The sequence below is a fragment of the Rhinoraja longicauda genome, chromosome 33 (genome assembly GCF_053455715.1).
Source record: "Rhinoraja longicauda isolate Sanriku21f chromosome 33, sRhiLon1.1, whole genome shotgun sequence".
NCBI lineage: Eukaryota > Metazoa > Chordata > Chondrichthyes > Rajiformes > Arhynchobatidae > Rhinoraja > Rhinoraja longicauda.
Genome location: NC_135985.1, coordinates 11,883,804 through 11,908,627, shown reverse-complemented (window position 1 = coordinate 11,908,627; position 24,824 = coordinate 11,883,804). Strand labels below are relative to the sequence as shown.

Here is a 24,824-nt window from a genome sequence, read left to right as displayed (position 1 = left end):
ATCTGAAAAAAAACCATACTTGCCTCTGCAAACTAAAATTCCTTCATGTTGGGTTCAGCATTTAGAAATATCAATGCCCGAACAGATGGCGACTGAATTAGGAGTGAATGCAATCATGGTTGAATATTGGAATGTTGAACGTTTCTACATAAGGCAGATTTAAACGCTAAAGTGCATTTCCTCAAGGATAGAATTTTTGATGAAGCAAAATTAAAATTTTATTGATGGAAGTGTGTACATCTCAAATTGCATTTCATGAAATAAAACAGATTGTTCACATGATAAAGGTAGAAATGATGTATTAACTGAACATTACCATATGATAAAACAATTTGAATGGAGTTAGGCAATTTGCTGAAACTATTTCAACATTGCATCTTCATCGAAGTTGGGAAAATTTGATTTGGAAAAATTTTCATGTTATTTGGTGCAAGATAGAATCTATACTTATGAGTATCATTATAGATGAAATGAAGTTAGAAACTTCGGCTCTGGCTTGGCAGAAGCATAAGTACACACCTGTTATTACTGTATTGGAAATCTAGCTATACTGGTTAAAATCTGTCATTGGATCAGCCTAGACAGCTGGCAAGCTTGCACCTTATTTTAACATTGCTTTGAAAATAAATGTTTTGAGCCATGGTTTTTCATCTTGAACTGAATTATTAATGATTAGTTGTTTGGGTATGGTATGAAAGACCTACAATTGTTAAAACCAAAAGATTTCTTCACCATCTTAATGTTTGCATATTTACAAGTTTTAAAAACTCAAAGACAGTAAATATAAATATAGAAGGAAAGATGTTGTGAAATATATATAGTTGCACTGTAAATTATCTTCTCCTTGACCAAGTGTTTGCATTCATGCACAGTATGCATGGACACAATGAAATATTGAAATTTGTAGTGAAAAATCTTATTGCCATTGAAGTTACCGTTTAAGAGGTTGCTAATGCATAGCCAAATATCACAGTAGAATATCCAAATTTCACTTTTTTATAATGTGATTGGAAGAAAGAAAATCTGGTTCAAGTATGAAGCTCCTGTTTGTGCAGACTTAATTTTATTTGTCCAGTTGCATTGTGAAATTAAATGATTTGACCATCCAGAGGTGTGATAGATTTGCTGATGGACATGAAAGTAGTTCTGAAGAGGACATAATACTACAGGGGAGGATGTAGTTTAAGATAATGGGCAAAGATTATGTAGAAAATGTGAAAGCTCATTGCTCTCATGGACAACATTAAAAAAGTATCTCTATATTATATTACTAAAGCTCTCATCTTTGTTCCATTTGTTTATTTCTTTGTACCATTTCTTTGTGCGGTTGTTTGTGTGCATTTCATCCACAAAAAAACGGTACACCAAAATACGGTGCACGATAGCGTGACAATTTTAGGCCCACCCTACTCGCCATTCCCCCAGAGTCTGAATAAATCGACTTTTGGTAATTAAAAAAAAAATTCACCTAATAAACTTTAATAAATGCGCTTCCCCCACCCCGGGAGGACCAGCGAGAGGACCGGTGCCTGTCCTGGCATGCCCCGTGCCTGACCGACCTTCCTGTGGTGCAGCTTGGCGGCAGAGGGTCTAACATGGTCCAACAAGATGGCCGTCACTGCCATTCGCTGCCGACCGCTGCAGGAGAGGTTTCGGGTCCATGGCTCACTCTGCCCGACGCGATGGACGCCCAGGGTTGACGTGAGTGCCTCCCTCCACCCTTCCCTGTCCCCCCTCGCCTGCCCATGGCCCCGGGGGACGCTCCCCTCCCGCCAATGGGTTCACAGATCAGTAGGGTTGCTGGGCCTGGTACGGCCCCGGGGAACACTCCCCGCCCGCCACCTGTTCCTGCACACGGCCCTGGGGACCGCTCCCCACGTGCCAGTGGGTGCACGGATCAGTAGGGTTGCTGGGCCCAGCACGGCCCCGGGGGACACTCCCCACCCGGCAACAGGTCCATGGATTGGTAGGGTTGCTGGGCCCGAAGGAGAGCTTTCCACCCAACGGTTCCGGTCCAAGGCTTGCTCTGCCCACACCACTGGCCGATGGCCGTCCTAGCTGTTTGCCGCTGACCTGCAGGAGACGTATTGGCTTCACGGCTCGCTCTGCCTGCAGCACTGGTCACATGGGGCAGAGGTGAGTGGCTCCCTCTCCACTTCCCTGTCCCCCCTTGCCCGCCCATGGCCCGGGGGACAATCCCCGGACCCGTTGGGCCCAAACCTCTCCTGCATTGGTCCACCACCCTCTCCTGTATTGGTCCACCACCCTCTCCTGCATTGGTCCACCACCCTCTCCTGCATTGGTCCACCACCCAACGGGTGCACACCCGTCATATTATCTAAATAGTGATTGGTTCAAGAGGAGAGATGTGCAAAAGCTTCAATCCATGTCTCGTCTACAACCTACACGAGTTGCATTTACTGTACATTATGATTGTTTGTGTTTTGGTCTATTTTCTACCAATTTCTAAATGAAAAACATTGTAGTATATTAATATTGGTCATGGTGGTTGGTTGGAGAAGTAAAATGTTAATGCTGTTGATTCCATCTTTATTGGAAATGTATATGCAGTTGATAGAAACAAATCAAGAATAAACCGGTAGTTGGGTCTAGAAATCTGTGATGGAATTGTCACTGAAAGGTGTGGAAGACAAGATAGCTCTATTCTGTAGATCTATAAAACGGTCTTTACAATAGAAGATTAAAGCATGTTAAAATTGCAGAAACAGTTGTATAAATATTTCCAAGGTCAAATTTTGTTTTTCACTAAAGACTAGTTCTAGTTTGCATTCGACCTGTTTGAAGTTGATTGTTAAGAGATATTGTATTGGACCTCTATTACTTGTATCAATGTGCAAAAAAACACGGTGCTGGTATCTTGTGAAAGTATCCAAGATCCAAGAAAGTCAACTCGTTCGCCATTTCCCTCCACAAATGCTGCCTGAGCTGCTGAGTTCCTCCAGCATTTTTTTCCTCAGCATCTACAGTCTCTTGTGTCTCCACTTGTGTCCGTGCAGATGCTGTGGTCGATCAAGGACTTTCAGTTCTGAAATCTTGATTTGAATCTAATCCAAACGGATGAGTTCTTTTCTTTACCAGCTTGAGCACCTTCATTATACAAGTCTGGGCAGTATCAAAAATATTTCCAAGTGCAAACATGCCTATAATTTTATACTAATTGGCACCTCTTTTGGTGGTTCAGGGATGAAAATCATTTGTGAACCAAAGGTATATCTTTGTGCTCATATCCTATCACAGTGAGCACGTTCAGTTAAAGAGTGGAAACAAAATTACATTTTTGTCATTCAACAATACATAATTCTAGATTCTCCGAAGAACTAATTTGACAGTATGCTATTGGGTTTGTCAATATTTAGATAATATTTGAGGAATCTATTATTATGTTAAATTTACCTCAAGTTTTCAAGAGTAATTTAAGAAACACCAATGATGCTAACACCTTTTTTGAGCGCTATCTTCAGTCCAAGTGACGTTGCATTTTCTTTTGACAGTAATGGAAGAAAGAACAGGTACAAGTTCTTGGGGATCAGCTGACCAGCCAAGCCCACCATATGAATCCTCGAGGGTAAGTCTGCTTCAATGCTAGCATTTCTTATAATATGCAATTCAGTATTAGTAGCAAATAAAATAGATTCACTGTATGTAAGTTAAATGACTTGTAATTTGAGTATCTACTTTTAATTTCCTACTATTTATGTCAAATTTCAGAGAGATAAAACAATCAATTTTGTTTAAAAGCAGAGAATTAATAGAGCTTATATAGTTTCTGATTTTATCTCTCATTGTTTTTGCCAGAAGCATTTTTTAAGGAATGTGAAAATGGAGCCCTTGGTCCCTCAGATCAGTTGCAATCATAACTGGCATTACTCTCACCAGTCCAACCCTTGTGCTTTGTATGGGTTACAGTAAACAGTGTACATTGAAAGAAGTTAAAGAGTATCAGGGTATCAGAAATCAATGAGAAAATCATGAGGGGGGGGGGGGGGGGGGGGGAGAATCATAATGCTTTGAAACAGTATTGAATTTTCACTTTTGAGCCTTTTTTTTCCTATTTGATTCCTTTCTCATGACTAGCCGGATAGGTGAAAATGGAAGACCTAATGAGGCGGAATGTAAAATTGGATGGGAGCATTTAGCACTTCATCGTTTGTTCATGTGTAGACAGGAAAATGTTTACACTATTTACTTCAAGATTTTCATAATTGTTTTTAATTATAAATTGATATCAATCCACTATGCAAAAGTTGTTGCCTTTATCAATCATACGTTTCATGAGAGAGGAAGAAATGACGTATGCTTCAGTTTGGAACAGTGAGGGTTGACCTCATGGCATCAAAGATTCCTATCAAAATGGACATGATGGATGTTGAGAGGATGTTTCCTTGAGTTGCAGAGACTTGACCATGGGATATAATTTTAGGGTAAGGTATTGGCTATTTAGGACTAAGATGAAGAGAAATTCCTTGACTCTGAAAATGTTTGTTCTACCTCCAGAGGGCTGTGAATACTCTGAGTATTTTCAAGGCTGATAATCTTTTGAACTCGAGGCCTATTTGAGAAATTGCATCAAAAGTGGGCGTAATCTTGTGGATTGTTAGTCCATGTGGCAAAACTGAAGCTTATCCTTGTGAGAAGGGGTGAGTCTTTACATTTGTCATCAGGAGTTGAACCAAAATGGTGAACGGATCCTATGTGAACAACGCAACCGCTTAAATGTGCAATGACTAGGTGAGTTTTTGGTGCTCCTACCCAGATTTCCAACCAAAATTTAGCGAAGGTGGATCCGTGGCGTGACTTGCTGAAAAAGATGGAGAGTTGGAGTGCAGTTTGAAATGGGGCTGTTACCAGAAAGTTTTTGTTCAGATGGTATTTGAGGCAAAGATTGAACCAGTCTGTCTAATGACTACCACCAGTTTAGATTTATTTGGATTTAATTGTTTCAGGGCAGGAATCATCTCTTGACGACGTGTAAACTAAGTGTAAAAAAAAAAGAAATTTGAACCTGATTTAATTTAGCATAAATAATTTAATAAAGGAAAATCGGGCTTCTCTTTTATCGCCTTGATATGTACTCTGTGATCTTTATTGAAATTGATAATTGCAATCTCGAGTGAGGTCCAAACCGACACAATATCCAACTGACTGTTTCCCTCAATGCAATCCTGGAGAAGCCAAGAAAAGTACTCTGTCACCCTTACAGTTGGACTCCAATGATGGTGAATTGGCAGATCTAACTTTCACCAGGTGGCGCCACCAGCAGTGGCTGGCTCGCCAACAGTCTGTCTGTCTATTATTTTTTGTATGTGAGGAATGTCGAATCCACTGTGATGGATGTTTATTTTAACTTTTAACTTTTATGTGTTTGTGTCTTGTTGCTTTTCACTTAGTATGGCTGTATGGTAACTCAGATTTCACTGCACCTTAATTGGTACATGTGATAATAAACTGACCTTCACCTTGAGGCCCAAATGTTTATGCTGCACAGCACACTCGCATAGAAATCCAGGTTATGAGACCGATAGCAAACGTTAGGATCGTGTTTCTGCAACCTGAGTGTGAGTACTTTGTGCAATTGAAGTGGTTTTTGTCTCACTGTTAAATTTTGATGTAATGTGTAACATTATTAATTTGATACAACCTGCGTTTGTAGTTTGGTAAGTCGTTCCTGGCATTAAGTGATTTAAAAAAAAAAGTTCATTCATTCTCTAGATAAATATTCCAGTGTCTTGATAAATATTCCAGTGTCTTGTCAAACATAAAACACATTAGTAACAGGTGCTTAACTTTTAAAAGACATGGGAACATTGCATTTTTATGTGTACAACCAATTGCATCTGTCCAGTCCTGTAATCAGTAAACCTCGTACACCTTATTTTGAACAGTAGGCAAGTAACTTTGTTCTGTTTTTCTAATGTCAGTTTTCAACTTGACATATACCTTTTTATGATGCTTTACCCGCTTTGTCAAATTACCAATGGTCTTTAAACAGATTTAGAAGTAGAATTGCCGATAGCTGGCCATAAACGATCAAATGATCTTTGGAGCAGAAGACTTCGGATGTAATAAGAACATTTATATGACAACAGTCTTTCTTTGTCTTTTTTATTAAAAACATCATCAAGCTGAAGAGGCATCTAAATTAATCAAAAATTGCTGCTGGGGATTTAAATCTAGCCTTTGAATTAAGTAGTTAGCCATTTATAAACTGTGGAGCAGTTGATGAGCAGCAGATATCAAACTGCTGGCTTCATTTTGCTGCTGTTTTTCATTTTATTTACATTTATTTTGATATGGAAACAGCCATATGATATTAGACTTGGTTGTTGGCCACTTGTTTTTCATGCCAGGGGAGCAGCGGACATGTTACCAGTGGACATTCCTCGAGTCAGACTGTAAATGTCACTGAGAATACTACTTCTACGTTTATCACATGCGTATCATTGATTCTGCAGTAGTTAAACTGACGCAAAGATTCACCTGGGAGTTTTGATTCTCAAAAGATTACTTTGAGGCAGTGTAGCAGAAGAAGCTGTGACATGCATCCGTCCGTAAGCAGTCAGTGATTTGACTTATTTAGCCAGCAGTCATGAGCCCTTTGGTTGAACTGATGGCACATAGCACAGATCGTGGAGCCTGTTTTTGCCCTATTAATGCTGTCTTGAAAGTTTGCCTTCAGCCTAGGGAATGATGAATGTTCAGTGACTGCTGATCTAATAGTCTCAGAGGTTTCTAGGTTTTAGGCTGCAGAAGTTGTCTTGAACCCTATTTTTGTGAGCCTTGTGCTGCCCTGTGGTCTTGTAATTCTGTATATTTTTACTTTGTTGCCCTTGATCTTCATGTTCATTCGGTTGTCATCCTGGCTTTGAGTCGGCAACGAAGATATGAAAAGAATTGCGGAAGAGGTTCTGTATTCTCCTGTAAATGTACTGTTAACCTTCCCAGGAAGGTGGCTTATTTTTCTTAAAGCAGTTGTGGGTCATAATTACAGGAATTAAAATTGATTGATATGCTTCGGTAAGTTTGTAATTCAGGCATCCTGGTTTTATTTCAAATGCATGGGTATTTTAAGTAACAGTATTTTTCAGTTTTAACCATTTCTGCTTGCTAGAAAATAAGATTATCTTATTTCAGCTGCTATTTAATATTAGTAAGCCTCTTTTGGCATTGCACACGGGCATGGAATGCAGTTTAGAGAAGCCACTGCATTCCAAATATGAAGGGTTCATTTATAGCTGTACAGATCCTCCCAGTTCCAACGAGCAGTTTGTCGCCTGATGAGTTTGCAAGTTGAAAATGCGGCTGCCTGGCAATATCTATATACTGAAACTCTTGTTTGTTTGTTTGTTCCTAAACTACAGCCAAAATGGTACACGATAGCGCGACAATTTTAGGCCCACCACCGTCATCCCTTTGGTGCTAATGGAAGAAGTTTCATTTAAATCGGTGTTATATTTTTAAAGTTATTCACATTTTAAAGTTTAAATCTATCTCCTACGGAGGGAGGGGGGGTGGTTTCAGGGGGTTTGCGGGGGACGGAGTGGGGAGGGGAAGTGGGGGAGGGGAAGGGGGGTGTGGGGAGAGGGGGGGGGGAAGAGGGGAGGAGGAGAGGGTGCTGCACCAATGCAGGTTTGGGTCCACTTGGTCTGGTACTTAAATACAAAATATTAGCCAACCAAGGCAGTGAGTAGTTAAGCCAGGGCATTTAACTTAACCATTCAGATACTGCTCAGAATATTGTTCCCACACCGCAGAAGATGTCTGCAGCTCCACCGCAGCCGGCAAATCCATCCTACTGGTCTCCCAAACACTCGTTTGTATGCGTGGGCAGTACATTGGTCAGATGTCAGTAAACTGGGGAAGATCCATATTGTAAAGTTAATTCATCAACACAATGGACGGTATCACAAAATGCTGGAGTAACTCAGCAGGTCAGGCAGCATCTTGGAGAGAAGGAATTCCATCTCTCCTAGATGCTGCGTGACCTGCTGAGTTACTCCAGCATTATGTGATACCTTCGATTTGTACCAGCATCTGCAGTTATTTTCCAACACAATGGACGGATACTGCTACGGCAGTTCAAGATGCCTACAAATTATTTGTTTCTTTCTCATCTGCACTCTGCCCTTTTAGAAATAATATTCAAACATAGTGTCAGTGTCTACTGGTATACACCTGTAGTGTCAGTGTCTACTGGTATACACCTGTAGTGTCAGTGTCTACTGGTATACACCTGTAGTGTCAGTGTCTACTGGTATACACCTGTCGTGTCAGTGTCTACTGATATACACCTGGCTGTTCACTATTCGTATGCTGTCTCAAAATTGGAAGATTTTGTTATGTATCTTGAACTGTTTGAACAGAAATCTCTTAGTGAAACAGTGAAGTTATTGTCTTTGGTCCCAGCTAGAAATTACTTTCTTGTCAACTGACTGACTAAAGTTGAACCTAGGTGTCATTTGATCCCATGATGGCTTAAAATTGTGTACTCGTTCTAAAGCTCTGCATCTACTTCCACTCCGATGATGTGATCTAATTATCTCCTCCATTCCCCCCCACAGCCCATTTCAACTCCTGCAAACTTGTTCATACTTACAAAGCTTGATTATTCTGTCGGATTTCTGCCTGCTCGCTATCAGATTTTCATTTTCTTTTTTTTAATATATATTTTTTAATCTGTTTATTAGTTTTTACAATTATTTCAACAATGAACAAACAATATGCGTAAAGATACACCCCACCCCCCGCCCCATCCCAGACGCAGAGATAAACATTGACATTAGTAAAACAAATACAAAGTTAAAAAAATAAAATAAAATAAAAATCAAAATTTTGATTACAGACAAGGGAGGAAGAGTGTAGGCAGACATATAAGCCGTCAACACTTTGGTTTCTCTAAAACAATCATTAAAGTTTTTGCATAATTTAGAAACGGTAACCATGTTTCTTTAAAGCTTTCCTGTGAACCTTTAAGAGAGAATCTAATCTTCTCTAGCTTTAAGTGATATAACACATCCTTGATCCATCTATTATGAGTGGGTGGCAATACATGCTTCCAATTAAGAAGTATAAGACGTCTAGCCAAAAGAGAAGTAAAAGACATAATTACTTTTAGATATCGGGGGGGTATTAGTTCCGGAAGGGACACCAAAAAGAGCTGTAAGAGGGTTGGGTAGAATATCTATACCGGATATATCCCTAAAGGATTTAAAAATCCCCGTCCAAAATTTAGACAGGCGGGGGCACGTCCAAAACATGTGAATCAAGTCGGCAGGTGTTTGTCGACAACGGTTACATGCGTCACTCGTGCCGGGAAATATTCTTGCTAGTCTAGCGTTAGTGTAATGCGTGCGATGCAAAATTTTACATTGTATAAGACTATGTCTAGCACAAATTGAGGAAGTGTGAACAAGTCCCAGCACAGTTTCCCATATCCGATCCGTCATGCCAAACCACAAATCCTGTTCCCAAGCTACTTTAAGATTATGGAGAGATTCAGGCTTAATGGAGTCTATTTCAGTGTGTATAATTGAAATCAGCCTCTGCGCATTGGGATTCAAAAGAAGAATAGAATCAATTTCAGAGTAAGTGGGCTGACTTGGAAATTCTGGAAATTGCCTTTGTAAGAAGTGCCTGCCTGATTTTCATTTTCAAGTTGCACTTGGACTTCTATAAAAATTTACTTAATTGGATACTTGAAAGTCTGCCTTTTCCTATCATTTATTTGTTTTGTGCAGGGACGATAGTAACCTGTTCTGTAGACACTGCCAATTAATACTGAATTCTAGTTTATTGAAGGTTGAATGTTATTTGCCTTACATTTAATTTCATAAGATAGGCAAAACACACTCTCCCTTCTTACTAATAAAATGGGCCCTTTTATTTTCTGAGCAGACAAGACTGCATGTATGGGGAAAACAAAGATGGTTCTGATGAGCAGCAAGTTGTCTAATATTTGCCTATAGTCTGCTCGAAGTGGTTAAATATTGAAGTCGTGATTTTTGTTTTGTTTTGGGAGATCAATTCCCCCAGGAAAATTATTAAATCTTTTTTAAAAAAGATTGGAGTAGCTATTAGCTCATGACAACAATCTCTTGCCTGACCAGATATTATCATATCATATCATATATATACAGCCGGAAACAGGCCTTTTCGGCCCTCCAAGTCCGTGCCGCCCAGTGATCCCCGTACATTAACACTATCCTACACCCACTAGGGACAATTTTTACATTTTACCCGCCAATTAACCTACATACCTGTACGTCTTTGGAGTGTGGGAGGAAACCGAAGATCTCGGAGAAAACCCACGCAGGTCACGGGGAGAACGTACAAACTCCTTACAGTGCAGCACCCGTAGTCAGGATCGAACCTGAGTCTCCGGCGCTGCATTCGCTGTAAAGCAGCAATTCTACCGCTGCGCTACCGTGCCGCCTATAATCCACAGTGGCCCTTTGTACCTGCCGCATGCCCAGGCTTCTAGATTTGGATGTGGATGGCCTGAAGAGTTCCAGAAATTGGTGGTGGGAAGTACTAAGAACGTGAAAAAGAGAAATCCTGAACTAAAATTCCCTTGTCAGCTTGCTTAGTTAGGTCAGTTGTCAAAATTGTTGAGACTTTTAAAAAAAAAATCTGAATGATTAAAAACTATTAATATTATGATATTTTAATAAGATCCAGGGTAAAAACATGTAAGTATAAAGCAATTTTTTTACTAACACCCTTCAAACCATACTGAAATCAATAGATAGGAAGGAACTGCAGATGCTGATTTACACCAAAAATAGACACAAAATGCTGGAGTAACTCAGCGAGACAGGCAACATCTGTAGATAGAAGGAATTGGTCAGAAGAAGGGTCTCAACCCAAAACGTCACCTATTCCTTCTATCCAGAGATGTTGCCTGTGTCGCTGAGTTACTCCAATATTTTGTGTTCATCTTCGCTGAAATCAATGGAACTATGTTTCTAGGAATTGAGAGCTGAATTTCCACGTGCAAATGCTAAATAATTGCTCGGCTGGGGTCCTCCTTGGGGAGTCCAGCACCAAAGTTTTGGGTGTCAAAAAGACGACTGAGTGAGTTTGCCATTTCATGTGGCTTTTGTATCCATGACCTAACTGATTACAAAGGAGCATTGTAGGGCTTCAAAAAATTATTTTCAAGTATTCAAGATTCTTAAGCTATTTCTTAAAATTTGAAAAAAAAATCAATACAATTGTTTTTATAGTTGTGTTGGGAATTATTTGCATTTTCAATCTCTGTGCTCACAGTATCCGTAATAGGAGCTGGATGCTGAGCTTTTCGAGTGCACCCATTCTAATAATTATAATGGGATGTGCAAACAATAAATTTGTCTGGATGAAAACTTACTTTCTTCATTTTCCTTTAACTGTGAGCTATTACTGTAGAACACTAGAAGGCAGACTAATTGGAAAAATAATCCAGACTCGTGCATGATTCCTATTTTTGCCTAATTTCTCATTTTTGAACAAGTAACAGCACGGTGAGCTCCTTATGTTTATTCCAGTTCTCATCACTATCCAGCTGTTTGAGCAGATGTTTCCATCTCAACTATCTGGTAGTAAGGCCAATGTTCAGCATCAGCAATTATTGCCAGCTTAGCTGGATAGTTTGAAATCCATGTTTTCTGCCGTGTAGCCTAGTGTGAACCTAAAAGTGACCCATTGTCTTCATAGCTCTGTTAACACACGGCCAAATCCCAATTGCCTTTTTTTCTCGGGTGTTTCCGACTTTGGCATGCTGAAATGCTCCTGTGCATTGTTGTGATTTCTTTCAAGAAATTGTTGATCTGAAATGTTTGCTTTGGGAAGATTGAGGAATGAGGAGGAAATCCATTTGTTCTCTACTTGGCAAGGTAGCTTTGGCACTCGGGGTCATGAAGCCATGCATCACAAAAACAGGCCCTTTGGTCCACTTTGACCATGCTGATCAAGATGGTATTCTTGGCTAGTGCCATTTGCCTTCTAAACCCCTCCTATCTGCAAATCTGTCCAAATATCTTTTGAAACTTGTATTTGCTCTCACTTGCTTTCAGAATGATATCAGATGTATTGAAATCTGAGTTAGTAGTCAGGTATATTCACAATTTGTATTTCCTTTGTGAGATCTTAGCAAGATTTTGCAATAGGTGATTAAGAGACATGAATTAGTATGGTTTAATTGTATGCACCCAAATACTCTAAGAAAATAATTTTACTTTAACTAACCAAAGGATATTTTAAGTGTAAGAAAATAACTGCAGATGCTGGTACAAATCGAAGGTATTTATTTCACAAAATGCTGGAATAACTCAGCAGGTCAGGCAGCATCTCAGGAGAGAAGGAATGGGTGACGTTTCGGGTCAAGACCCTTCTTCAGACTGATGTCAGGGGGGCGGGACAAAGGAAGGATATAGGTGGAGACAGGACGATAGAGGGAGAACTAGGAAGGGGAGGGGAAGAGAGGAACCGATGAACTATCGAAAATTGGAGAAGTCAATGTTCATACCGCTGGGCTGCAAGCTGGCCTTCGCTCAGTCCGCCTTAACCAACCTGATCTCCCGGTGGCTGAGCACTTCAACTCCCCCTCCCACTCCCAGTCTGACCTTTCTGTCATAGGCCTCCTCCAGTGCCATAGTGAGGCCCACCGGAAATTGGAGGAACAGCACCTCATATTTCGCTTGGGCAGCTTGCAGCCCAGCAGTATGAACATTGACTTCTCCAACTTTAGATATTTCCTCTGTCCCTCTCTTCCCCTCCCCTTCCCAGTTCTCCCTCTATCTTCCTGCCTCCACCTATATCCTTCCTTTGTCCCACCCCCCTGACATCAGTCTGAAGAAGGGTCCCGACCCGAAATGTCACCCATTCCTTCTCTCCTGAGATGCTGCCTGACCTGCTGAGTTACTCCAGCATTTTGTGAAATACAGGATATTTTAACATGCTCTCGGCTGTTTTCTCATGGTTGTTTATAGAAATACTACACAAGATTCTATATATGCTGAAAAGACCATCACTAATCATAACTTTAAGCATACTTTAAAAATTGCTGTTGTTTTAATGCTTTTTCCATTATGTGGAGGATTAGTGTAATTATATAAACACTCTTCTTTTTTTCTAGGCCTTTGCAGACAGTCCTCATTACAGTGAACAGTTGAATGATAGTCGATTAGGATCCCAAGAAGGATTGTCACCAACTCCATTCATGAACTCAAGCGTAATGGGTAAGTAGCCATTCTTATCAAGTAGACTCATAATTTCTAAACTTCTGAGAGCAAGAGTGTCCATTTATCATTCCTTGTCTGAACTGATATTTCTGGTAGCAAGAAATTTACAATCTGGCTGTAATGGTGTAATTGGTTCCAAGAATCACCGTTTTTCATCGCAAGATTCTTTTCCTGGTTTCTTGATGAAAGATGCTGTTAAATATATTATGGTCTGAAGAACATATTGTATTTTATGACCATTGTGAACATACAACTTAGATTTTACTCTTCTGCGATTTCCATAGAATTTCCGTACATTTTAACTTGATGGTCAAATCAAAATTGCTTTGTCCAAGTTTTGTTGATTACAATCTTCAAATCTACAAAATTCCTAAAATAACTAATGTTAAACCCTGGTTGAGAAAAAGGGAATATGCATGATTTTATGGTGATCTTGCATTGCTATTTAAGTATTAATCTGAGTGAATTATTCAATTCCAGATTGCTTTAGCAATGGGTATCTGTTGGAATCTTTACATGTAACTTTTATTGATTGCAATGTTGTTTAAGTGTTTTTTTAATTACATGTCCGATATGGCAAGTAATTTTTTCTTACCAGGAAATCAGTTGTTTGCATAGCTGTAATTGTTCTTTTAACTGGTATTGCAATGGCACCCACATTTCATATCTGAAATAGTAATTAAGAATATTGAGCTGCAATTCATGGCCTCAAACTTGTTTTTGTAGTGGTTAGAACATTGTTCCACATGAGTGTGTGTGTGTCCTCAGCTCAGCAGCATTGCTTCCTTGATAATTACGTAAAAGAATAGGATGCAGACGTTGTTTAAACCACCCAACAGCTTTTATCTAACCTGCCTTCCAAGTTTGCCACCTGATTTCCATTCAATTCAAATAGTTTTATTTGGAAAGCATTTTATGAATTCTACCCTGTCGAACAAAGCAATCCTAGTCAATATTGGGAAAGTGAAAATTCCCACTGCTGAAAACTTATTGCTTTTATACCTTTCTGCGATTTTATCTACATATGTTCTTATTCTTGTTGATTATTTGTAGGCTAATAGTATAACCTTTTTTAAAAAAAAAGCTGGATGTGATAAATGCACTGTTTCCCTTGGTTGGGGTGTCACTGTCTCAAATTAAGGAATTTTGTCTTTTGAGAATTCAGATACTTTCGATCATCAATAAAGTGTTGGAAGGGATAATTAACAGTGGTAGTCAAGTCAAGTCAAATTTATTTGTCACATACACATACACGATGTGCAGTGAAATGAAAGTGGCAATGCCTGCGGATTGTGCACAAAAAAGAATTACAGTTACAGCATATAAATAAAGTTAATAAGTTACTATAGTGTAGACAAAAATTTAGTCTCTGGGGTTATAAAAGTTGACAGTCCTGATGGCCTGTGGGAAGAAACTCTGTCTCATCCTCTCCGTTTTTACAGCGTGACAGTGGAGGCGTTTGCCTGATCGTAGCATCTGGAACAGTCCGTTACTGGGGTGGCAGGGGTCCCTCATGATCTTGCTTGCTCTGGATCTGCACCTCCTGATGTATAGGTCCTGCAGGGGGACGAGTGTAGTTCCCATGGTGCGTTCTGCCGAACGCACTACTCTCTGCAGGGCCATCCTGTCCTGGGCAGAGCTGTTCCCAAACCAGACTGTAATGTTGCCGGACAGGATGCTCTCTACAGCCCCAGAGTAGAAACAATGAAGGATCCTCAGAGACACTCTGAATTTCCTCAGTTGTCTAAGGTGGTAAAGGCGCTGCTTTGCCTCACCCACCAGTGCGGCAATGTGCGTTGCCCACGTCAGATCCTCTGTGATGCGGACTCCCAAGTATTTAAAACTGCTCACCCTATCCACAGTAGACCCATTTATCTCCAGTGGCGTGTACCTCCTTGGATGTTTAGCCCTTCTGAAGTCCACAATCAGCTCCTTCGTTTTAGTGACATTCAAGAGGAGGCTATTGTCCTGACACCAGAGTGCCAGATCAGCCACCTCCTCCCGGTTGGCCTTCTCATCGTTGTTGGAGATCCGGCCCACCACCACAGTGTCATCAGCAAACTTGATGTTGGAGTTTGAGCTGAACCTGGCCCCACAGTCATGTGTGTACAGGGAGTACAGTAGGGGGCTAAGGACGCAGCCCTGGGGGGATCCTATGTTCAGGGTGAGGGAGCTGGATGTGTGTTCCCCCATCCTGACCACTTGGGGCCTGGCGGTGAGAAAGTCCAGGACCCAGGCACACAGTGGGGTGCTAAGCCCCAGTTCCAGCAGCTTCTCAACCAGTCTGCTGGGGACTATTGTGTTGAATGCTGAACTAAAGTCAATGAACAGCATCCTCACATAGCCCCCCTGGTTGTCCAGATGAGAGAGAGTGGTGTGCAGAACCTGGGAGACCGCATCATCCGCGAAACCTGTTCGGATGGTATGCGAACTGTAGTGGGTCCATGTTGCGAGGAAGGAGGGCACAGATATGCTTCTTGATTAGCCTCTCGAAGCATTTCATGACAACCGAGGTGAGGGCCACCGGTCGGTAGTCATTTAAACACGCTGGAGAGGCATTCTTTGGCACCGGTACAACGATGGATCTTTTGAAGCATGCAGGGATCACGAACTTGGCCAAGGAGAGGTTGAATATTGTGGTGAGCACTGGAGCAAGCTGAGTAGCACAAGACTTTAGCACTCGCCCAGATATACCATCTGGGCCTCCAGCTTTCCTCGTGTTCACACGTGTCAGAGCCCACCTCATGTTCGGACACCGAGAATGTGTGCACATCCCCGGCGGTGGATCCCCCTCCAGCCTCGCTAGCCAGCGCCCCTTCGGTGCTGTTTTTAGACGGCGAGCTGGGGGTGTTACCCGTCTCAAACCGTGCATAAAAAGAGTTCAGGTCATCAGCTAAGGAGGAGCCGGCACTTCCGGTTGGGGGGGTGCTGGACCTGTAGCTAGTTATTGTCCGTAGCCCCTGCCAAAGGCGCCTGGTGTCCTGCTGCTCCATCTGTGACTCCATCTTGTCCCGGTACCTCCTTTTTGCATCCTTCACTGCCTTTTGCAGTCGGTAGGACTCTCCCTTGTAGTCGTCCATGTTGCCGGATGCCAGGCCAGAGTTGTAAGCAGCAGTGCGAGCATTCAAGGCCACGCGAATAGACCTGTCCACCTAGGGTTTTTGGTTAGGGAAGATACTGACCCTTACCGTGGGGATGATGGTATCGGCTATTGTGGCAATGAAGTCTGTAACCGCTTCCGCAAACTCATTTACGTCTCTGGAACTTGCTTGGAACATGTTCCAGTCGACATTGCTCAGTGCATCCTGCAGCATGGCCTCTGAATGGTCAGACCACCGCTTTACGTCCCTCGTCACTGTCGCTTCCCGTACTATCCGTTGTTTATACTCCGGCAGCAGGAAAATGGCAGCATGGTCAGATTTTCCAAAAGGAGGGAGAGAAACGGCCTTGTAGCCTTTCCTGAACAGCATGTAGCAGTGGTCCAAAGTGGTCCAGTGGTATCAAGCATACTTGCCAACAACCTGTTCACAGAATCCCCTAAGACCAAACATGGACAAAAGAGTTGAACTTCAGAGGTGAAGAGAGAGTATGTGCCTTTGACATTCAAGCAAGGTTGATTATGGCATTGATGAACTTGGCTAAACTCGAGTCAAAGGGAATCGGGGAAAACCCTCTGCTTGTTGGAATTATACAACAACACGGAAGATAACCACAAGGAGGTCAATCGTTTCAGCCACAGGGCATATCTGCAGGAGTTTCTTGGTTGTGTCAGAGGTTAAAAGATCTTCAGCTCCTTCATTCATGATCTTCAGTTGTAAAGTAAGAACTGTGTAAAGTATGCAAATGATACAATTCGGGTGCTGAAATGGCTCATTACAAGACCTGGACAATATTCTGGCATGCGCTGATAAATGGCAAATTACACTTATGCTAACCAGGCATTGATATCCAACAGGAGAAAAAAATCGCCATTCGCATCCAGGAACAAAGGACGTTACAAAAAAATGGTGGACACTGCCCGATCCATCATGAGTACTGATGTCCCCACCTTCGAAGGGATCTATAGGAGGCGTTGCCTCATAAAGGCAGCCAGCATCATCAAAGACCCACACCACTGGCCACATTCCCATTTCTCTCCTGCCATCAGCAAGAAGGCTCTGACATCCTGGTTCATGACAGCTACCCAACAAACATCAGGCTATTGAACACTCCAAACACTACCTAAACTGCATAATACAAACTATCTTGGTAGATATAGGGACTTTGGCCGTTTGTTTTATTTTACACTACTATTGGGTATTTTTATTTATGAATTTGTTTGCGATATTATATATTGAGTACTGTGTTTACTGACCTGTGAAGGTGCTAAAAGTAAGAATTTCATTGCACTGTTTCGGTACATATGATAATTAAACACTCGACTATCTTGATTCTTAACTAATGTTCAGGGCATTACTATCATTGATACTTGCACTATCAATATCATGGAGTTACTGTTGACCAGAAACATGTTCCCAATGTTGGGGGAGTCCAGAACCAGGGGCCACAGTTTAAGAATAAGGGGTAGGCCATTTAGAACGGAAATGGGGAAAACTTTTTCAGTCAGAGTTGTAAATCTGTGGAATTCACTGCCTCAGAAGGCAGTGGAGGCCCAGTCTCCGAATGCATTCAAGAGAGAGCTAGATAGAGCTCTTAAGGATAGCGGAGTCAGGGGGTATGGGGAGAAGGCAGGAACGGGGTACTGATTGAGAATGATCAGCCATGATCACATTGAATGGTGGTGCTGGCTCGAAGGGCCGAATGGCCTCCTCCTGCACCTATTGTCTATTGACCAGAACTGAACTGAGGTAACCACAGTCATAATGTGGATACAAGATCAGGTCTTGGAATCCTGCAGTGATGCATAATTCCCCAAAGGTAGTTCCTTCTATCTCTGACATGGGCAAATTCACCCCCAATTTCAGCTGTCGCGCCTCCCCCCCCCCCTCCAGACTTCTCATGTACTCGGCTCCTCACCTCATTCACATCTACATACTTACTTTTCACTTCCCCTACCCATCACCAAATTCCATTTCCCTTCATCCATTTCACTCATCTGTGCTTCCCCCTTTTCACTCTGTACCCTTCTACCCACCAATCCTCCCTCTGGTGTTACATTTCACTCCCCTCCTTCCTTGTATGATGTCACCACTTGCACCCTTTTTTCCGTGCTTATCACCTCCAGCTTTGATTCTATCTTCACCCTTCTCTACCCAATCTAACACCACTGCCAATCAACTCCTCATTACCTGTCTCCATCTGTCACTTGCTAGATCTTGCCTCGCCTCCCACTTCTATCTCAGTTCTTTCTATGAGCTATCTCCTCTCCACTCCATCACTCAAAGGGAAGAAAGGAACCTAATTTGCAATAGTCCATTTCTCTCCTCAGATGCTGTTTGATCTGCTGAGTTCCTCCAGTGTTTTGTTGCCCAAGATTCAGTCTCTTGCCTTCATTTTCAAGCTTATTTGCCATTGTTAGTTTCCAGCCTCTGGTTACCCAACATATTCAGTTGGCAAAGGGATTACTTTGACTTGTTTTTGCCACCCGCACTGTCAGTTGAAAGTGACATGTTTGCTTTCAGTGTATATGGGATGTGATTGTCTTTATGTATTACAAAGAAGAACCCCATTCTGTTCCAGATCCTTATCTGTATTTCGATAGGGTGAGGGCAATGTTGAAGCACAGACTACTTTATAATTTAAACAGTTTGAATAGATTGCAATTCTGAGAATTTGCTTTACAGTTCATTCCGAGCTATCACAACAAAGCCATGAGGTATTCAATTAATAAAGCTTGATACTTGCAAGATTAGATCTTGAGATTAACTTTATGGCAGACCTGTCTTGATAGTCAGAACAATTGCCTATTTTTGTAGCTGTGAGTTTCGGGTTTGCTTCCCAGTTAAAGGAATTCCCATTACCTCAATCAGTCTGTTATTTTCTACCATTGTGTTTGAGACGTAGTTCTCCTGGACTTTTATAGATTGAGCCACAGGACTGGTCGACTGATATAGGTAATATAATATTTTGAGTGGATTGCAGCTGCAGGGAAGGCGAGAAGGTGAGAAAATCCATTTTTTACAGTCCACCTGGAAAAAAGATTGTATATTTTATTATGTCACTGCTACTGCAGGAGAATGGCTTGGAAAAAATTAAATTATTGAAGCAGTTGCCAGTGCAAGGAAGGTATTTTTGCCATAAAGGGGAAATTGAGTGCTTGCCAAGCCAATCGTGCACATCACCTGGCAGATGGCTCGGCGGTATAGTTGTGTCAGCTTGGTTTTGGGCTTTCCAATTGTCCCATGCTATGCAGATGGTGTTTTGGTAAAGAGGATGAGGGCACTGAAAATATATCATACCTGGAAAGAGTGCATAAGTTGTGTGAAGTGGTATGTGGACATACTCAAAGAGTCACTGAAGAGTCATATGTTCTTCCAGATTGCAAGTAGGAGATTTTTATGTAAGATCTTCTTTCTAATTATATAATTATGTTTAAACAATTTACATTAAGGCTAATTTACCAAAAAGCAGTTCCCTTTTCTGGGCTCCAGCTAGTGATGTCAATTGCGTTGACTCGCTCTGTGCATCCTTAAGTGTTTCCTTTATGTGCAGATGTGTCGGGGCAAGCAAATGCAATGGAGTTGTTCTGCTTTGAAGCATCGGTGAAAAGGGTGGAGAATGAATCCGGAACATAGTTGAAAGTTGTGCCCCCTGCTGGTGGCAGTGTACTCATCATTCAGTGTAACAATGATGATTTGGTTGAGTCAGAAGCAGTCGTATATGTCTTGTAAATTCATCTGTTCAAAGAGTTAAAGCGTTATCATTTATCAGTAATTAAAATTTGCGCCTGAGATTTTATTAAATTTGAATTCTAAAATATTTATGAATGATTAACGTGCTATTTTTGATAAATACTTCAGTGTGAACTTCCTTCTGTTTCATTGTATTTGTATATCCTTTCTGTCATCCATGCAGCAAAGTGTTGGGAGTATTTTTTTGTTTAAAAAAACATAATATTGAAACCAATAATTAAACATCTTTTGAAGTAAGGCAAGCAAATCAATGGGCCATGGTATAGATCGTCAAAACTCATATTTAATGTTCCTCTTTTGGATCCTAATCAGCATTTACTGCTAACAATCTGATTGGAACCATTAAATGTTTTCTACACTGTTACTGCACAAATATGTAGTTTGCTTCTCCTGTAAGCTGAAAAGATGATAGTGAAAGATGATAGTCAGGAAATATTGGTCATGCTTCGTAACCTAATGTGTTTGTGGTCTCCCTTTTTGTTTTAGTATTTGGCCATTTATGCATAGCAAAACTGAAAATATTCTTTTGCAATTAATTTTTTTCCACTGATTAACATTTTTTATTTTTTTAAGAAGGTGACTGCGTTTTCCAGCCCACAAAAGATTATGCATCAACCAAAATATAGTTTGCATTTTTTAAATTCCTCTTATAAATACCTGTGCAGAAATCTACTATACATTTAGCTTTGCATAAATCACTAATCTGTGTCCCAAGGTATCTATTGCTCATAGCTGTTGATTTTTAAGTCTTGCTGAATTGGTCTCTGTTAAATCACGTGAATGCTGAGAGAGTATTTATGCTGCTTTAAATCCCACGAGGACAGCCCTGTGATGCAGCATTAACGCAGGTTGAAGTCTCCTGATAATTCAAAGCAACTGACATTGATTACTTTACCTTTCAAGAATGACAATAGATATTTTGTATGTTGGATCTGGGGAATCTAATCTCATGCATAAAAATCATTATCAACTATAAACCAATTTTATAAAAGAATAAAATGGTAATGTGATCATTTAAGTGCTTTGATTTTGAGTTTTTCATCGATAAAAATTAGTTCTCTCACCATGACATCTCATTAACCAGCAGGGCAACCCTCTGTGAAGGTCTTTCTCAGTCTTGATCATTGTGAAGCTTTAATGTTCTAGAATGTTATGTTTCTGTATCAACATTTACCTAACTGAGCACAGAAAGCTTACTTTTTCATAGCAATGCTTGTAAATGCAATTGAAACACTGCACAATTCAGCTGCTTGTTATCACAACATTCTATTGATGCTGTTCTTTATACTAAAGCAACTAAAGCAGATGTGCACTTAAATGGGATTATCACAGTCTGCAAACTTGTGCAATATTTGTTTGGAGACAAGGAAGTACTTTTGAAGTGTAGCGGCAGATAATTTACATACAAGATTTCACATGCAGCTCTCACAATCAAAGGTTGTGATCTTGGCTGAGGGAATAAATGATGGCCAGAGCACTAGTAAGAATTCCTTTGCCCTTTCAATAGTGAGCGGATATTCTGGATCTTAATTTAAACAACCCATGTAACCTCTTCGAGTGTAAGATGATGTTGACCCTTTGGAAATTTAATCGAAGAGATTCGGTGTGATTTCCAATTCTGTGGCATTTAACCTGTATATAATTCCAGCATGTTATAGTTTTAGACATGTTAGATCGAATGACATGACTGCGACAAAAGAAGTGAGTTTTATTTTGACCACCTCATTGGTTCCATTGGTCAGTCAGTGTATCTTTTGAGCAATAGGTTGTGAATAACCGGTGTCAACGGGTCTTCACAAGGATTTGGAGTCTAGCAAATTCTAACTTTTCGCCGTGTTCCGAAGACTCCTTGAATGTATTCTGTTGTCTGAATTCAATTTGAATGATACAGTACAGCTTTGACAGCAAACTTGACCTAATTTTTATCCTCTTGTCTCGTTTTCTGATCCTGTTCAAATTTTCTGTTGTGTTTTGTGAAGAGGAATCTGAAAATGTGAGAGTTTTGTGGGAAGTTGATGGTTGAGAAGGCAAAGAAGGAGAAAGATACATCAAACTTTCGGGGAATATTAAACCTGAACGCCAGGATTTATTTTGCAAGTCACAATGTATTCCTAATATGGAATTGTTGACTGACTTTTAGGACTGTACAATTTATCCTTTGAACTTATAGCCTGGTCTCTGATTTATCTTTTTTTACTGCACCCTGAGGAAAGTTTCTCTTCAGCCATTAAAGGGCTAATCTGCCATTCTTAATTCCCTTGTTAGTTTGGAGTGTCTTGAAATGTCTGCTAGCATCTTCTGTGACAGGTTATCTATCTTAAGAATAGTTTCTTATCAATCTTAAGAATACTATCTTAAGTTCAGTCTGAAGAAGGGTCTTACTCCAGCATTTTGTGTCTACCTTTGATTTAAACCAGCATTTGCAGTTTTTTTCCTATACCTATCTTAAGAAGTCGGTGAAGGTTTCAATTACTGTTTCCAACCATTGTTGTTTTATGGAGAGGCCCGGCATTAAGCCTGTTGTCCAGTGCTGTGAATGATGAGAAATTTTAAAATAAAATTACGGTGGGCGGTATTCTAAATTGGAGGTGGTTTCTTAAACTAAGATGGCCTATTTTCAATTTGGTATTGCTTAAACCTTGCCTTGCCTCAACTATTTGGCTGAAACCCACTTGCATGTTTTTAGGTTTTGACCTGATTCTTCCAGCACGTTTGTAATTAACTTCAATTTTAAGAAATTTTGAGCTTACTCAGTATTCTGTTCTTAAACCCTCAGCCAGAGATTCTAGGCTGACAGAGTTTGTCCAATCTAAACAAAAAACACTACAAAGTAGTGTTAATCATTAAACCCGCTGACAAGGGAGGGGCTGTGGTAGTCTGGCGTGCTGACCTCTACCGGACCGAGGCCAGATGACAACTATCAGACACCTCTTCCTACCTATCCCTGGACCATGACCCCACCGATAAACGCCAGACCTTTATCAGCAGCACCATCACTGACCTCATCATCTCCGGCGATCTACCCCCCAGTGCCTCCAATCTCATAGTTCCCTAGCCCCGCACGGCCCGATTCTACCTCCTACCCAAAATCCACAAACATAACTGTCCCGGCAGACCCATTGTCTCTGCCTGCTCATGCCCCACCGAACTTGTCTCTACCTACCTCGACTCCATCCTATCCCCCCTGGTTAAATCCCTCCCCACCTACGTCCAAGACACCTCACACGCTCTCCATCTCCTTGATAACTTCCGGTTCCCAGGCCCCCACTCCCTCATCTTCACCATGGATGACCAGTCACTCTACACTTCCATCCCCCACAAGGATGGTCTCGAAGCCCTCCGTTTCTTCCTCGACCGTAGAACCAGCCAATCCCCATCGACCAACACTCTCCTCCGCCTAGCAGAGCTGGTTCTTACCCTCAACAACTTCTCCTTTGACACCTCCCACTTCCTCCAAACCAGAGGCGCAGCTATGGGCACTCGCACGGGCCCTAGCTACGCCTGCCTCTTTGTCGGGTACGTCGAACAATCCCTGTTCCAGACGTACACTGGCCCCATCCCCGAACTCTACCTCCGCTACATCGACGACTGCATTGGTGCTACCTCTTGCACCCATGCAGAACTCACTGACTTCATACGCTTCACCTCCAATTTCCATCCTGCTCTTAAATATACCTGGACTATCTCTGACATCTCCCTCCCATTTCTGGACCTCACCATCTCCATCACAGGAGACAGACTAGTGACGGACATTTACTATAAACCCACTGACTCGCACAGCTATCTGGACCACACTTCTTCCCACCCGGTCCCCTGCAAAAAATCTATCCCCTACTCCCAATTCCTCCGTCTACGCCGCATCTGCGCCCGGGATGAGGTGTTTCACACTAGGGCTTCCGAGATGTCCTCGTTCTTCAGAAAACGGGGCTTCCCCTCATCCATTATAGATGAGGCTCTCACTAGGGTCTCTTCTACATCCCGCAGCTCCGCTCTTGCTCCCCCTCCCCCCACTCGCAACAAGGACAGAATCCCCCTCGTTCTCACCTTCCACCCCACCAGCCAGCGGATCCAACATATCATCCACCAACATTTCCGTCACCTACAACGGGACCCCACCACTGGCCATATCTTCCCATCCCCTCCCTTCTCTGCGTTCCCCAGAGACCGTTCCCTCCGTAACTCCCTGGTCCACTCGTCCCTTCCTACCCAAACCACCCCAACCCCGGGCACTTTCCCCTGCAACCGCACGAGATGCAACACCTGGCCCTTTACCTCCCCCCTCAACTCCATCCAAGGACCCAAACAGTCTTTCCAGGTGAGACAAAGGTTCACCTGCACCTCCTCCAACCTCATCTATTGCATCCGCTGCTCTAGATGTCAACTCATTTACATCGGCGAAACCAAGCGCAGGCTCGGCGATCGCTTCGCTGAACACCTGCGCTCGGTCCGCATTAACAAAACTGATCTCCCGGTGGCCGAGCACTTTAATTCCCCCTCCCATTCCCAGTCTGACCTTTCTGTCATGGGCCTCCTCCAGTGCCATAGTGAGGCCCACCGGAAATTGGAGGAACAGCACCTCATATTTCGCCCAGTGGTATGAACGTCGACTTCTCCAACTTTAGATAGCTCCTCTGTCCCTCCCTTCCCCTCCTCCTTTCCAGATCTCCCTCTATCTTCCTGTCTCCACCTATATCCTTCCTTTGTCCCGCCCCCCTGACATCAGTCTGAAGAAGGG

General features: G+C 41.8%; 1 protein-coding gene across 8 annotated transcripts in view; it reads left to right on the top strand.

Moving 5' to 3' along the window:
• tcf12 (transcription factor 12) overlaps positions 1 to 24,824 on the top strand; it is a 178,271-nt gene that overhangs the window by 25,573 nt on the left and 127,874 nt on the right. For 7 of the 8 annotated variants that reach the window (XM_078427058.1, XM_078427050.1, XM_078427052.1 and 4 more), the window contains exons 4-5: positions 3,513 to 3,586; positions 13,133 to 13,235. In XM_078427058.1, the coding sequence (XP_078283184.1) occupies positions 3,513 to 3,586; positions 13,133 to 13,235 (177 nt within the window). Of the gene's footprint in view, positions 1 to 3,512; positions 3,587 to 13,132; positions 13,236 to 24,824 lie in introns of those variants that run through there. The other variant, XM_078427055.1, reaches the window with a different exon arrangement.